This window comes from Helianthus annuus, chromosome 6, assembly GCF_002127325.2.
Source record: "Helianthus annuus cultivar XRQ/B chromosome 6, HanXRQr2.0-SUNRISE, whole genome shotgun sequence".
In the NCBI taxonomy this organism is placed as follows: Eukaryota; Viridiplantae; Streptophyta; class Magnoliopsida; order Asterales; family Asteraceae; genus Helianthus; species Helianthus annuus.
The window spans coordinates 91,664,503-91,678,195 of NC_035438.2; the positions used below are offsets into that span (position 1 = coordinate 91,664,503).

The 13,693-nt window shown below is 37.5% G+C and overlaps 1 protein-coding gene across 4 annotated transcripts; it reads left to right on the forward strand.

The window, feature by feature from the left end:
* Positions 1–1,568: 1,568 nt before the first annotated feature.
* On the forward strand, positions 1,569–13,489 carry LOC110910694 (DNA polymerase zeta catalytic subunit). 4 transcript variants are annotated; one of them, XM_022155299.2, is made up of 22 exons: positions 1,569–1,930; positions 4,788–4,870; positions 5,021–5,078; positions 5,387–5,436; positions 5,526–5,638; positions 6,012–6,054; positions 6,453–6,521; positions 6,721–6,873; positions 6,953–7,109; positions 7,183–7,274; positions 7,351–8,356; positions 8,443–8,667; positions 8,751–8,804; positions 8,869–9,104; positions 9,211–9,353; positions 9,559–10,150; positions 10,251–10,397; positions 10,770–11,153; positions 11,268–11,473; positions 11,564–11,867; positions 12,414–13,031; positions 13,104–13,489. In XM_022155299.2, exons 1-22 carry the CDS (start codon positions 1,819–1,821, stop codon positions 13,275–13,277), a joined length of 5,019 nt encoding a protein of 1,672 aa, XP_022010991.1. In that variant the 5' UTR covers positions 1,569–1,818; the 3' UTR covers positions 13,278–13,489. The 4 variants fall into 4 exon arrangements, with proteins under 4 accessions (XP_022010991.1, XP_022010995.1, XP_022010992.1 ...); XM_022155303.2 differs by lacking the exon at positions 13,104–13,489 and having other exon boundaries at positions 11,564–11,678; positions 11,773–11,867; positions 12,414–12,550; XM_022155300.2 differs by lacking the exons at positions 1,569–1,930; positions 4,788–4,870; positions 5,021–5,078; positions 5,387–5,436; positions 5,526–5,638 and having other exon boundaries at positions 6,018–6,054; positions 6,463–6,521; positions 13,104–13,468.
* Positions 13,490–13,693: the final 204 nt, after the last annotated feature.

Consider the following 13,693-nt stretch of genomic DNA (forward strand, 5'->3'; position numbering starts at 1 on the left):
TTTATTAAGAGCTCAGGAGTTATACCAAAGATTATACCAGGATGCCTATAGTTAAACCCTAAAGTTAAAAAGTGAGTCAATCTTCTTTTTTATCAAATTGCTTTACAAAACCTTAAATGTTTTTCAGTTATACTTACAGGGATTAAGTTTTTGTATACATAACTAGTCCACAGTCACCAAGGGTGTGATAGGAACCGTTACTATTGGGTGACATGACCCAAAGTAATATGACCACAAGCACGGGGGATTGTCCCCATTCGCATACTGTTTTGAATAATTTATAGATATAAACATTGTAATCACTATGAATGTTGTAAAGTATAATAATATAATTTTTTTTTAAATGGAACGAATTCGCCAGTATTTCTTGCTGATAAAATGTTTTTAAATGCGTTTCAGGTAACTTATCGTGAAAGTAGTAGAAGCCTGCTATGGATCACTGAAGGCTTAAATAAAGTGGATATGAGTTTTAGCTCATTTGTTTAATATTAAAAGTTGGTGTTTTACAAACTCTGAAATTATTTCCTAACTACGATCCTAATGAAAAAATTTTCCGCTGCATATTTAATAAACACAGGTACCACTTGATTGGTTTACGACTTCCGCTTTCAGGGTGGGGTCGGAGACTGTGACACCATCGACGTGAAACATGCATGTTATGAAAGTGCAAGTGTCGTGGAAAAATAGATTGGGTGTAGTGTGTTATTAAAAACAAGTGTTGACTATAAATTTTGTTTTATATTATGGTGCAATCAATCATAATCTACTTTTTTATTGTAAGGTTATATGGTTTAGGCTAGCGTCCCTCGCCACATTACCTTCATGGCGTCTCGAACACCGTCCCGTGGGCGTTATAAAGGGGATCAATCGAGCGCCAATACATTGTGCATATGGGCCCAATGAATCCCACCAATCATTTTTTCCTTTTTGATTTCCTTTTTTCAGATTGTTTAAAAGGGCTTCAAAGGGACGTTATTCCACATCGTCTAAGTTAACGATAAAGCTCCTTGCTTATGTGGTACATACGTGGCGTGATAAAGCTCCTAGGGCCTTTATCTCACACCATATCGCCTAAGTGGTGTGAAAAAAACAGATAAGATGTAGTGTGTTTCTAAAATTTGTTTTATATGTGTGAGGTTCATTGGGGAACACTAAAAAGTGGGGAACAGTGGGGAATCGGCTAAAACGAACTCCGATTGGACTCATTCTAGCGACGTTGGAACCGGCTCATCAAACCCTACTACGATCTCTTTACCTAAATCCTAAATCCTAACCCCTGAACCCTAAAAATATTAGGTTTTGGCTTTTAGAATCTTATATTAGGGTTTTTAGAGTTAATCATTAGTATTTAGGATTTAGCTTTAGCCTTTAGGGTTTAGTCTTTATGGTTTAGCCTTAGGGTTTATAGTTTAAATTTTACGATTAACTTAGATTTTAACCTTATCATTTAGCTTTAGTGTTAAAGGATTCTAGTTAGAGTTTGACGAGCCGATTTCAACGCTTAATGAGTTGGTTCTCCAATATTTTAATGCTCCTCCAAACTGTGGTCGCATTTCGATTTGTTTGTAGTGTGAGTTACACACCCACTTGCAACAAGGAGGGCCAAATTCTATTTCCAGTGAATTTTCACATATATAAACGGTTGTTACTCCTTTTATACTCAACAATAGCGTGCCGACGAAGTTTATGAAATACACCCGCCAAATAACCCCTCGTCCCTAATCTTCAAATTCCAGAACCCTAATTCCAACTCAAACCCTAACTTTGCTTGTTTATCTCAATGAATATCATATTGTAAACAATTCATTGAATTATTTAATGGAGGATTCTCAGCCTGATTCGAAGATTTTCAGTGTTCGAATCGTATCGATTGATTACTACATGTCTCCACCGATTCAGGGCCTTGATTTCTGTTACAGTCGCTTTCAAGGTATTCATTCTCATTGTTTGAACAGTATTATTTGTTTTAGTGTCTAATTGTTGTATGGATTTATGCGACGTCGTTTTTGTTTAGGGCTATTTGTTGCTAATGATGAGTGGAAGTGTTTTTGTGTTTTTAATGTTGAATACGTTTAAATGAATGTTTGAGAAATGAAATGGATTATTTGCAGAATGAAAGTATACCAATTGTGGTCTCTTTTGTGTCTGGCCTCGGTTTTAAAAAGCGAAAAGCGCACAAAAGACAAAAGCAAGGCGTGAAGCGCCAAGCACACTTCCTTTTGTATCCAAGGGCAAATAATTATATAATTTTTTGTACATTTCTTATAGGCAGTGGCGCGAAGCTTGAAAATTTCCACCGGGGGTCGTAAGTCACCGGACCTAAAAATTCTATATAAGTGATTTTTTTTTATAAACCGGGGGTCGAAAATGTATATACCAAAAAAATTCTATAAGAAATGTACACACATAACACTACTGAGCGAAAAGTTGGGGGGGGGGGGTCGGGCGCCTCTCCCGGCTCCTTGAAAGCTGCGCCAATGCTTATTGGTTTCTAGCATCATTTAGCCAATATATAGAGACAAGTAAGCTTTATGTATGCTTTAATATGGAAATTACATACATGTACAACCATTTGCTGCACAAAAATATGGAAAATATATGAGGCGCGCACCTCATGGTCAATTGTTGCCAAGAAATCGTGCCTCAGGTGCGCTTTAACAAAAAACTTGCCTTATGCTACCAAAAGTGCAGGGCTTGCGCCTAGGCGCACCTAAGGCGTGCTTTTATAAACCAAGTGTCTAGCTGATGCAGTATTTTCTTTTCAACATGCTTCTTCTCCAATTGATCTTTACCTAAGATTTTGTTGTTCATACGGCATACCTTTGTCTACTATCACCATGTATGTCATATGTGTATGTTTTTTTTTTTTTATAATTTTATATGTTATATACTCAGAGTGATTAACTAAGATTATTTTAAGACAATCAAGTAATGGGCCTGGTGCATGCTGATTGTGGGCTATACTTGTGCAAAACTTCAACTACTATAAATACAAACTAAGCAAACAAATGTACCCTGTAAAATCCCACTCATAGAAAACAATTTGTAGGGTCCGGGGAGGGTGGGATGAGGGCAAACCTTTCATTTAACCATAGAAATAGAGAGGTTGCTCCCACTGAGACCCCTTGGCTCCGAAAACTTCTTTTTAAACGTGTACAATACATAATTATTAAAGGCGCTAGGCACACTCAAGGCGCATAGGCCTCACCTGGGGCCTAGGCGCAAAGTGCAAAAAAGCAAGGGCCTAAGAAGAAAAAAGCGCACAATGGAAAAAAAGATTATGTACTAGAAAAATAATAGTATTCTTCAAATAAAATAAACAAGAGCTATTATATAACAATTAATATCATCTAATTAGTACCATACTAGAAAAATAATAGTATTCTTCAAATAAAATAAACAAGAGCTGTTATATAACATTCAATATCATTTAATTAGTACCAAAGGTTCTAAGATATTAATGTATCAGTGTAGAAAAGTAGTATTAAATTACATTTTATTTTATAAATTTACATAAGTTTTCTGAATATCTAATTAGTACCAAAAGTTCTAAGATATTAGTGTATCAGTGTAGAAAAGTAGTATTAAATGACATTTTATTTTATAAATTCACATAAGTTTTCCGAATATCAATATAATTAAATGGCATATACTAAATTTTTGTTAAGATGTAATTAGATAAATATAAATTAGAGGATTTGGTATTTAATATTTTTTGGGGATTTGATTTACTGTAATTTTGTTGTAGTGTTTTGTTTCTGCTGCCTGTGCCTTTTGGTATTATAAAGCCATCGGTTATGTTGACTGGCTTTAAGGTTTTAACTATTGGAGAAAGAATTTTACATTAAGACCACGGTATGGAGGGGCTTGAATATGGGGCATTATGCGACACGTGGACCACGCGTCAGAACGTGGCGCGGTGCTAAAACGGACGGTGTGGCCTGGGGTGTGGAGACGTGGCGTTTTTCAACACATGGCACACACCTTTTAAATTTCAATAAAAACCAGTTAATAATAATTAAACAAATAACGTGACATAACTTAAAAAAACATCACATAACTTAAAAATAAAAAAAAAACATTACATAATTTAAAATAAAACATTAACCAAAAAAACGTATTATTCGCCACGCCGCGTAGTGTTTGAAGTCACCACGATTCGTATAACGCAATGTCCTCTTCTACGCTCCATTGCATTTCGAAGTGTTTTTTGACATGTAATGGAAGAACAGATATGTGGGTTGAGAGATTATGGTTGTGAAATAATAGAAGTGGTGTATTATATATAAGAGAAGTAAATTTTTAATTTTTTTTTACTAGCCGTTTGGGCAACGGCTACTTACCACATCCAATAAAAGCATGCCACGTTGCACCCACTTGCCCTTCCACGCTGGTGGAATTCCTCCCGCCTACTAAACAACGCCGTGTGCGGTGTGGTGTGGTGTGGTGTGTGCGGCGTGGAGTGGCCTAAACGCCACAAATCCACGCCCACACCGTGTGGTCTAAGTATAAAAGACGGATTAACTAATAATAACTGCACATGGGAAACACTTTAATTGTCTTGGTACCATAAGCGCATTTAATGCGCTTTGCATGGAATTCGCGCCTAGGCGGAATAGGCACTCAACTTTAATAACTTTGGTACAATATAGCATGTATAGTAATCCACACACCGCCGAACAGTAATGCACATCATAAAATGGTTAGGGTCTATGTCTGTTTTGCTGCAAAGAATATTCTATGCAAATGCATCTTTTTATCTGTTACTTATAATTCTGAATGGATAGGTGGGAAGGTGAATGAGGTTCCTGTGATTAGAGTATACGGGTCGACACCAGCTGGTCAGAAGACCTGTTTGCATATTCATCGAGTAAGATTCTGTGTCCTACTCCATCACAGTTTTATGGTTATAGAATAAGTTTATGCTTAGGTGCCTGATGGCTAGTTTTAAATGATGTACTGTCCTGGTTCCTACTTTATAATGGTAGTTTATGTATGCACTATATTGATTGTGATGCAGGCTTTACCATATCTGTATGTTCCTTGCTCGGATATTGTTCAGCAACCAGACCAGGAAGGTACCACGCATGTTCTTATTTCAGCCACTTGTTATAGAAATGTAATTTTTAATTACAAGCTGTAGAAACTATTTTGAGCAGATTTAATCTATAGCTGTATGAATGTTATTTGAACTTACAATTATGTAGACTGGCACCTTGAATACATATTAGATAATGTACAAAACATCGCGGCAAGCAGCAGTTACTCATTACTTTTGAGTACTGTGATTCTTAGTCTTGGCATGGATTTAAGCTAGATATAATATGATTTCTTCATGATATTTTAATGACATTTTGACTATTTTTCAAATCATTCTTTTGCTCAGGTGATGCTTGTGTGCAAGTGATATGTAATGCCCTTGAGAAGGCACTGAAGGTATTTTCGGTCTGATAAATGTGTATTTGCAGGTTTTCATGTTCAATCATAGGTGCTGATATTGATTAGTCAATTCTTTGCTGTCGCAGCTTAAAGGTAGTGCTGGTTCAAAACGTCAGCATGTGCATGGCTGCAGTCTTGTCCATGCAAGAAGGTTTTATGGTTATGATGAATCTGAGCAACTATTTGCGAAGCTTTATCTGTATCCATTCTCTTTACCTAACCTTTTTGTTAATGTAGTTTTTCCCCTTTTTTATCATGTTCACGGAAGGTATTTTTTTATATACTCCGGGATTATGATTGTTCTTCTTGAATGTCAAGAAATCTATACAAAGTTTTTTTCATGGTTTATGTTAGTTATTTGGTTTATTTTAATTTTTAAACAACTAATTATTATAAGAGTTGAAGGTACTAGGTAGTGATCTCTCTTTCATTACGATGGCAATAGTTAAATATCTGAGGTCTAATGTACGATGGCAATAGCTAAATATCTGAGGTTTAATGATCGTTGTTTTTTTCCTCGAGCATTCATACTACATTGAGTTGTGCTATTAGCTCCTTGACAGATATCAAAGATACCATCCACAGGATGTTTCGCGGGCATCAAAACTTCTTTTGGTAAGCATTTTAAGCTCCTATATGTTTGGTTCATGTGGCGTTTGTTCTTCACTTGAACACTATGTTGTATGTTGTATAATTTTGTGTTTTGCTTTGCTTGTGTCATTTAAATGCGTGTGCATATATATATATATATGTATATGTGTGTGTGTGTGTGTGTAGTGTTACTTTTAAGGACCAAATTTATGTTGCTTTATTTTCTTTGGAAAAAAAGCTGATACAGTTGCACTATATTCATGGATTTTTTCTTCTTTTTGTATCCCTACCGTAGTATTGCATATGTTAAGGCTGTAATTAATTGAGAATCTTTATTAATAGCGACTCACTCCTAAGCAAAACAAAATTTTCATCTTATAATTTTCAGTGCTAATCGATATCTAATGGCATCCCATTCTTAGGGTGGTTCAGTTCTCGAGAAGAGTTTGCAGCCCCACGAATCACATATTCCATTTCTTCTCCAGTTCCTGGTAAACACACTTATGCTAATAAACTTCCGCACGGAATCTGTGTTGGTTTCTTTACGCACCTGGATTTTATGTTATTGTTAGTGTGCTGGTATGATTTGTAATTTCATTGTGTAGTAGCGTGGTTATTTTTTTTTACTTTATCAGTTCTCTTGTTTCTTTCACTAATATCTGTACTGTTTTCGTGATTCACATTGTTTAGGTTGATTATAATTTGCATGGAATGGGGCACCTACATGTATCAAAGATGAAGTTCCGCCATCCAGTACCACATGTTTTTACCAAGAAGAAGTTGACTTATGATGGGCAACATAAACAGCAGATGGATAACTCTTTTATGGCTACTAACTCTAAGGTTGTTGTTGTTAAACATGAGCTCTGTGGTATGAATATATGATATTCTCACTTGGCTATGTTATGTGGCAATCGGTCAGGCAGATTCAAGTGGTGACGCTTGTCTAGAGTCACCAATCTGGCTTTCATCCGTCATTCCCGATACTTGGATGTGGCATTTCCCGAGTCAAGATCTGGAGGATAGCCTTGCTAAACGTCAGAGTGTCTGTGAACTTGAAGGAGATGCTGCTATTGATGGTTAGTCGTGTCAGTTTTATGCAGCATCCTAGAACATGTTCATTACTGATAATGTTAATTTAAATTTTGACAGATATTCTTAATCAGCAATATAAGTTGTACTCATCCCTGTCACAAACCCTTTCTGATGTTCGAATGGTCCAGTCACTCATACCAATTTGGGAGGTCTTGTTCCGTTGTTCGATTTTTCTTCCACGCAGCCATAAGTTATTATGTTTCACTTTGTTTTTCACTGTTACAGGAATTTGAGAGAACTGGAATGCATACGGAAACCATATCGTCTGATCCCGAAAAACCGAGCCCGCAGAATGGTTTGAGTGCATTATCGAATAAAATCGAGTTTGAAAACAAGCTATCGGAATTGTGTGATGCAGGAAATTCCTTACCTTGTACTCCTGTCAATAATGATCAAATGTTATCACAATCTGTAAGATCTTCAAGTGATGGCAAAGACGTGATTGAAAGTAGCAAACATGTACAGTCATTAAACAAAATGGATATTGTGTCATCACAGTGCCGCTATAGCGCAGAAGATCCTGAAGCTTTGAGACTTCTGAATTGGCTAGCATCTTCTCAGGCTGCAGAAGATATAAACTCCGATGATGAACTTAGACGGGAAACCATTTTAAGCCCGTTAATGCCCGCAACAACAATTGACGAGGTACTGGAAAAAGCTGATATGGACTTTATAAGTGCATCCCAACAAGAATGTCAAGACATCCTTGATTCTGTTCAAGATGTAACTGATGTAGAATGTAAAACTAAAAGTGAAACCGAAACCTCTGCTACAGCTCTTGATTGTAATTATTATTCTCCTCAATTATCATCCAAGGAAGAGATCCCTCAAGTGGATAGTAAAAAACCTATTTATCATACTAAAAAGACACCTAAGACAGAGAAGAGCAAAGGAAAACGTCCGCTTTGGGGGTCTTTGCCTTTGTGTTCAACTGAAAATGCAAATGATGGCCAGTCAGCGGATGCGAAAGTTGGTAGATGTGACAGTGAAATAAGTATTGGTACAGTAACTGGTGCAGGAAGTACAATCGTTGGATGCTCTGTTCGGGATCTGATGAGGAGAAAACGTTACCATCGAGTCGAGCCTTCGAAAGTCGAAATTCATCATGATGTAAAGGCTGCACCAGACAAAGAATCTAACGAAAGTATGGACTTGACGTATGAAGTCCCTGCAGTTGGAACATCTTCAACGCTTACCCCTGGTTCAGATGTGAATAAGGCTGAAGAAAAAGGTCTGGACCTTGCTCTATGGCATCTTTCTTGACTATTCTAATTGTTTGACGCAAGTGATGCCTAATTTATTTTCTGTATCATGTAGTTGAGGATAAAGACGTTGACGAGTGTGCCCCTTTCGTTGACGGGGACAATCAAGAAGCTATACACACTGGGTCTAAACCAGACGACTCCATTTCTCATCAAGAACAATCCATGGGTACTCCTACGCATTACCGTGATGATGGTTCCTGTTTCTACATGTTGACTCCTTCCTTTTTACCTCCATCAACAGATGAGGTTAATAAATGGCTATTTCATAATGAGACTGGTACTGGTGCAACCAATTTTAGATGGAAGTTTATAACTTTATATTAATCAGGAACTGTTCTTATATTGACTCTTTGATGTTAGATGTCTTGAAAGAAAATGTAAACGCGTTAACAGAAGAATCTTTATCGCCGAAGGGTAAAGTCTTTGTATTGTTTTCAAGGGACAAAATATCACATATATAATTCTTTAATTTTTGCAGGCTCTATTGGCCATGGTGTGGATTCACAAAATGTTTCTGCTGGCATGCGTAATGAGCCTCCTGTGGACCCCACCTCAGTGTCTACCATTAAAACTAGTTTGGATCATGCAAAAACACCAGATGTCTCTCAGTTATCAGGCCCTGAATGCAAAAAGCTTACGCCTTTGAGTCAGGCAGGCTTTAGGGATCCTGCAAGCATCGGTGCAGGACAGCAGCTGACTATGTTTAGTATCGAGGTTCTGTTGGTTTTTTATGACATTATTTTTGAAAGTTGAACCATATGACCCTTGTATGCTTCAAGGAAATGATTGATATGTGGACTAACGTGACACTTGTTGACAGGTGCAAGCAGAATCTAGGGGAGACTTGAGACCAGACCCCCGATTCGATGCCATCAATTTCATAGTAGTTGTTATCGAGGAAGATGATGAGCTTGCAATCAGTAGTTATGTTCTCTTGCGTAGTGAGATGACAGCTGTTAGAAGGTGCGTCATTTTTGTTGAGATCATGTAATGTTAAATCCAAATTGAGTAATTCTTTTTATGTTGGATATGGAAAATAATCATGTAAGTGTTTTCCTCTATCGATTAAAGCTTGTTTTTGCATTTTGAATGGCAGAGCAAGTTTATTATCAAAAAATTGTTTATAGTTAAAGACTTATCTAATCTAACATGGAATTTTGCTGCACAGAAATATGGACGGTATAAGTGGTTGCACGTTTATACTTTGCAGCCAAGAGAAGCAGCTGTTCAATGAGTTCATGAAAATCATGAGTATTTACGATCCAGATATACTAATGGGCTGGGATATCCAAGGCGGTTCAGTTGGTTTCTTAGCTGAACGAGCTGCATTTTTGGGAATCGGATTGCTTAACAAAATATCTCGAACACCATCACAACCAGTTTCAAATGCAGAAGTTTCAGATATTCCAGATGAAGTAATGACGGGTGATGTGCTCCCTGAAGCGTGTAATTCTCAAACCGATATGCTAAACGAGGCAATCATTGAGGATGAGTGGGGCCGAACCCATGCAAGTGGGGTCCATGTCGGTGGTAGAATCGTCCTTAACGTTTGGCGTCTGGTTCGCAGTGAAGTTAAGCTTAATATATACACAGCTGAAGCAGTGGCAGAAGCGGTTCTTAGACGAAAAATTCCTTTTATTCATTGCAGAACGTTGACAAAGTGGTTTGCTAGTGGTCCTGGGAAAGCAAGATATAGATGTATAGAATATATTATTGAGAGGGCAAAATTGAACTTTCAAGTGATGAATCAACTCGATATGGTATTGCATTCAACTTTCATGTGTTCATTATGTATTTGAATAGGATAGATTTATTATTTATACTGTATTTTCATACGCAGTACCTCTTGTGTGTATGCAGATAAACAGGACATCAGAGCTTGCGCGTGTGTTTGGTATCGATTTCTTTTCTGTTCTTTCAAGAGGTTCCCAGTACCGTGTTGAATCTATGTTAGTGCGATTGGCACACACACAGAATTATCTTGCGATTTCTCCTGGAAGCCAACAGGTTTTTGCTCAACTGCAATGTGGTCTGCAAATGTTTTGAACTCTATCAGACCGGTTTTGAGTCGAACCGGCTGGTTGGACTGGGAGCCGGTGGTCGGACCGGAAAACCGGCTGGTTGAACCGTATTTTTATTAAAAAGTTTCCAATTTTACACTATTTATTTCTATAATTATGACGGCATCACCCGGTTCTTATATCCGGTTCGACTGGTTTGACCGGCCCAGCTATTGGACCGGAAAGGATATCTGTTCGATGTTCGACGTCCGGTCCGGTCCTGAAAACACTACCTGCATTTATTTCGGTTTTTGTTATCTATTTTTTGGTTTGGTATATTGGCGTTTGGCAGTTACTAAGATACTTGTTTGTCAACTAGGTTGCTTGTCAACCAGCAATGGAATGCTTGCCACTTGTTATGGAGCCAGAATCTGGGTTCTACGCAGATCCAGTTATCGTTTTAGATTTTCAGTCTCTATATCCATCAATGGTCATTGCCTACAATCTCTGCTTCTGTACATGCCTCGGAAAGGTTTCACCATCGAAGCCAAATACGCTTGGTGTTACTTCATACACGCCAGACCCAAAAGTACTACGCGGATTGAAGCATGACGTTCTACTTACTCCAAATGGTGTAATGTATGTGCCTTCAAAGGTCCGGAAAGGTGTACTACCTCGATTACTTGATGAGATATTGTCAACACGAATTATGGTTAAGCAGGCAATGAAGAAGTTGTCCCCTTCAGATAAAGTACTTCATCGGGTACGTCATCAGTCATCACTACTCACTATAGTCAACCTTTTCTATGTGCCCATAGATGTGATTTATTTGGGTTACGCTATATAAGTTGTTGAACAAATTACAAGTTGTTTTCAGATTTATAATGCAAGACAGCTTGCATTGAAGCTAATAGCAAATGTGACATATGGATATACAGCTGCTGGTTTTAGTGGTCGCATGCCTTGCGCTGAACTTGCAGACAGTATTGTTCAGTGTGGGCGTAGAACACTTGAGAACGCTATTTTACATGTGAACACACATGATAAGTGGAAGGCTAAAGTTATATATGGTGATACTGATAGGTATGCTGTTTATCTAATCCATTTACAACCAACCATGTAAAATGTTTAGTTTTTTATACAGTATTCATGTTGGTTGCATCTGCGTTTCAGCATGTTTGTACTCGTACCAGGACGTTCTGTGAGTGAAGCGTTACAAATCGGAAACGAAATAGCATCGGCTGTAACCAAGATGAACCCTAGTCCAGTTGTACTGAAAATGGAGAAGGTGTACCATCCTTGCTTCCTTCTTACAAAGAAGAGATATGTTGGTTATAGTTATGAGAAGCCTGACCAACTCAAACCCGTCTTTGATGCTAAAGGTATTGAGACCATACGCAGAGATACATGTGCAGCTGTTTCCAAGACAATGGAGCGTTCCTTGCGAAACTATTTTGAAAATCAGGAGATTAGTAAGGTACGCTTTGCTACATAGTTTATTGAGTTAGTTACACAGATAGTCCTTGTGGTTTATTGAAAGTAACACCTTTGAGTACCAACTTTTTTTTTGTGACAGGTTCAGGTTCTTTGGTTTCATTTTTGTAACACCTTTGAGTATTATGGCTAATTGCCGTTAGTTTTTCTGTTAAATCACTGTAAAAGGACTAAAATACCCTTATATAATTTTCTTGTAGCGTATTTTATAATATATTTTTTTTTTATAAATATAATGAGGTTTTATATTTTTTTAGAGTTAATTACACAAATAGTCTTTGTTGTTTATTGAAAGTAACGACTGAGTACTAACAGAAAATTATATAAGGGTATTTTAGTTATTTTACACTGATTTAACAGAAAAATTAATGGCAGTTAGCCTTAATACTCAAAGGTGTTACAAAATCGAAACCATAGAACTTGAACCTGTTACTAAAAAAGTTAGTACTCAAAGGTGATACTTTCAATAAACCAGAAGGACTATCTATGTAATTAACTCTAGCTTATTTATTCAAATATTTATCTACAGGTGAAATCATACTTGGTACGTCAATGGTCACGTATTTTATCCGGCAGAGTTTCAATTCAAGATTTTATTTTTGCAAAGGAAGTTCGCCTAGGTACATACAGTTCACGTGTTTCTTCCTTACCACCATCAGCAATAGTAGCTATCAAAGCTATAAAAGCCGACCCTCGGGCTGAACCACGGTATGCAGAACGAATACCTTACGTGGTGATTCACGCCGAACCCGGGGCACGCCTAGTTGACATGGTTGTCAATCCGATGGAACTCTTGGCAATCGATTCACCGTACAGATTAAACGACATGTACTATATCAACAAACAGATAATTCCAGCATTGCAGAGGGTGTTTGGGCTTGTTGGTGTTGACATAAGGCAATGGTTTCTGGACATGCCACGGCCCGTTAGAGAATCTGTTGGGAAAAACCAGTCTTATGGCCCGAATTCTAACCGGACCCGGATCGATTACTATTATCTTTCTAAACACTGCATCATGTGTGGGGAGAAGGTCCAGGCATCTGCAGCACCTTTATGTGGTAAATGTTCAAAAAATGGAGCAGCTGTCGCGGTTGCAGTAACCGCAAGAACCGGCAAGATGGAAAGAGAGATTCAACACCTTGCTGCCGTAAGTATTATATCCATTTTTTTTAATGATCGGTTATCAAAAAAATGTTTGATGAGTGGTCGTGTATTCTAGATATGCCGGCACTGTGGAGGCGGCGACTGGGTTATAGAAAGTGGCATAAAATGCACATCGCTTGCGTGTTCCGTCTTCTATGAAAGGCAAAAGGTTCGGAAAGAGTTGCGGTTTTTCTCAAACTTTGCCACGGAGTCGGGTTTGTATCCTAAGTGTATGGCAGAGTGGTTCTAGACTATTATATTAAAGCATGTTGTATAGGGGCACCTTTGAGAACCGCATAATGTATTTGTACATAGCGTAAAGGAGATAACTAGAAGTAGTGGGATAGATAAACATAGGGGGTTAAAGTTAAATAACAATATTGTGTATCACATTCAAAGCAATAGGTACAAGTACATTATGTGGTTCTTTTGTTTTTAAAATATAATTGGTTCTAAAACGAACATCCGAGTCTTCACATACACTTATATGATTCCTTTGAAGGAAATCTATCTAACTTTTATACAATTTGTGGTGGTAATGGATGAAATATTTGGTTAGTTCGAAGCTCTTAACTCGAGTAGGTTATTATCTATTAAACTAAGAGGGTGTTTGGGTTGAGTTTTGAAAATAGATTATGCGTTTTGAATAATCAGAATCAGAAAATT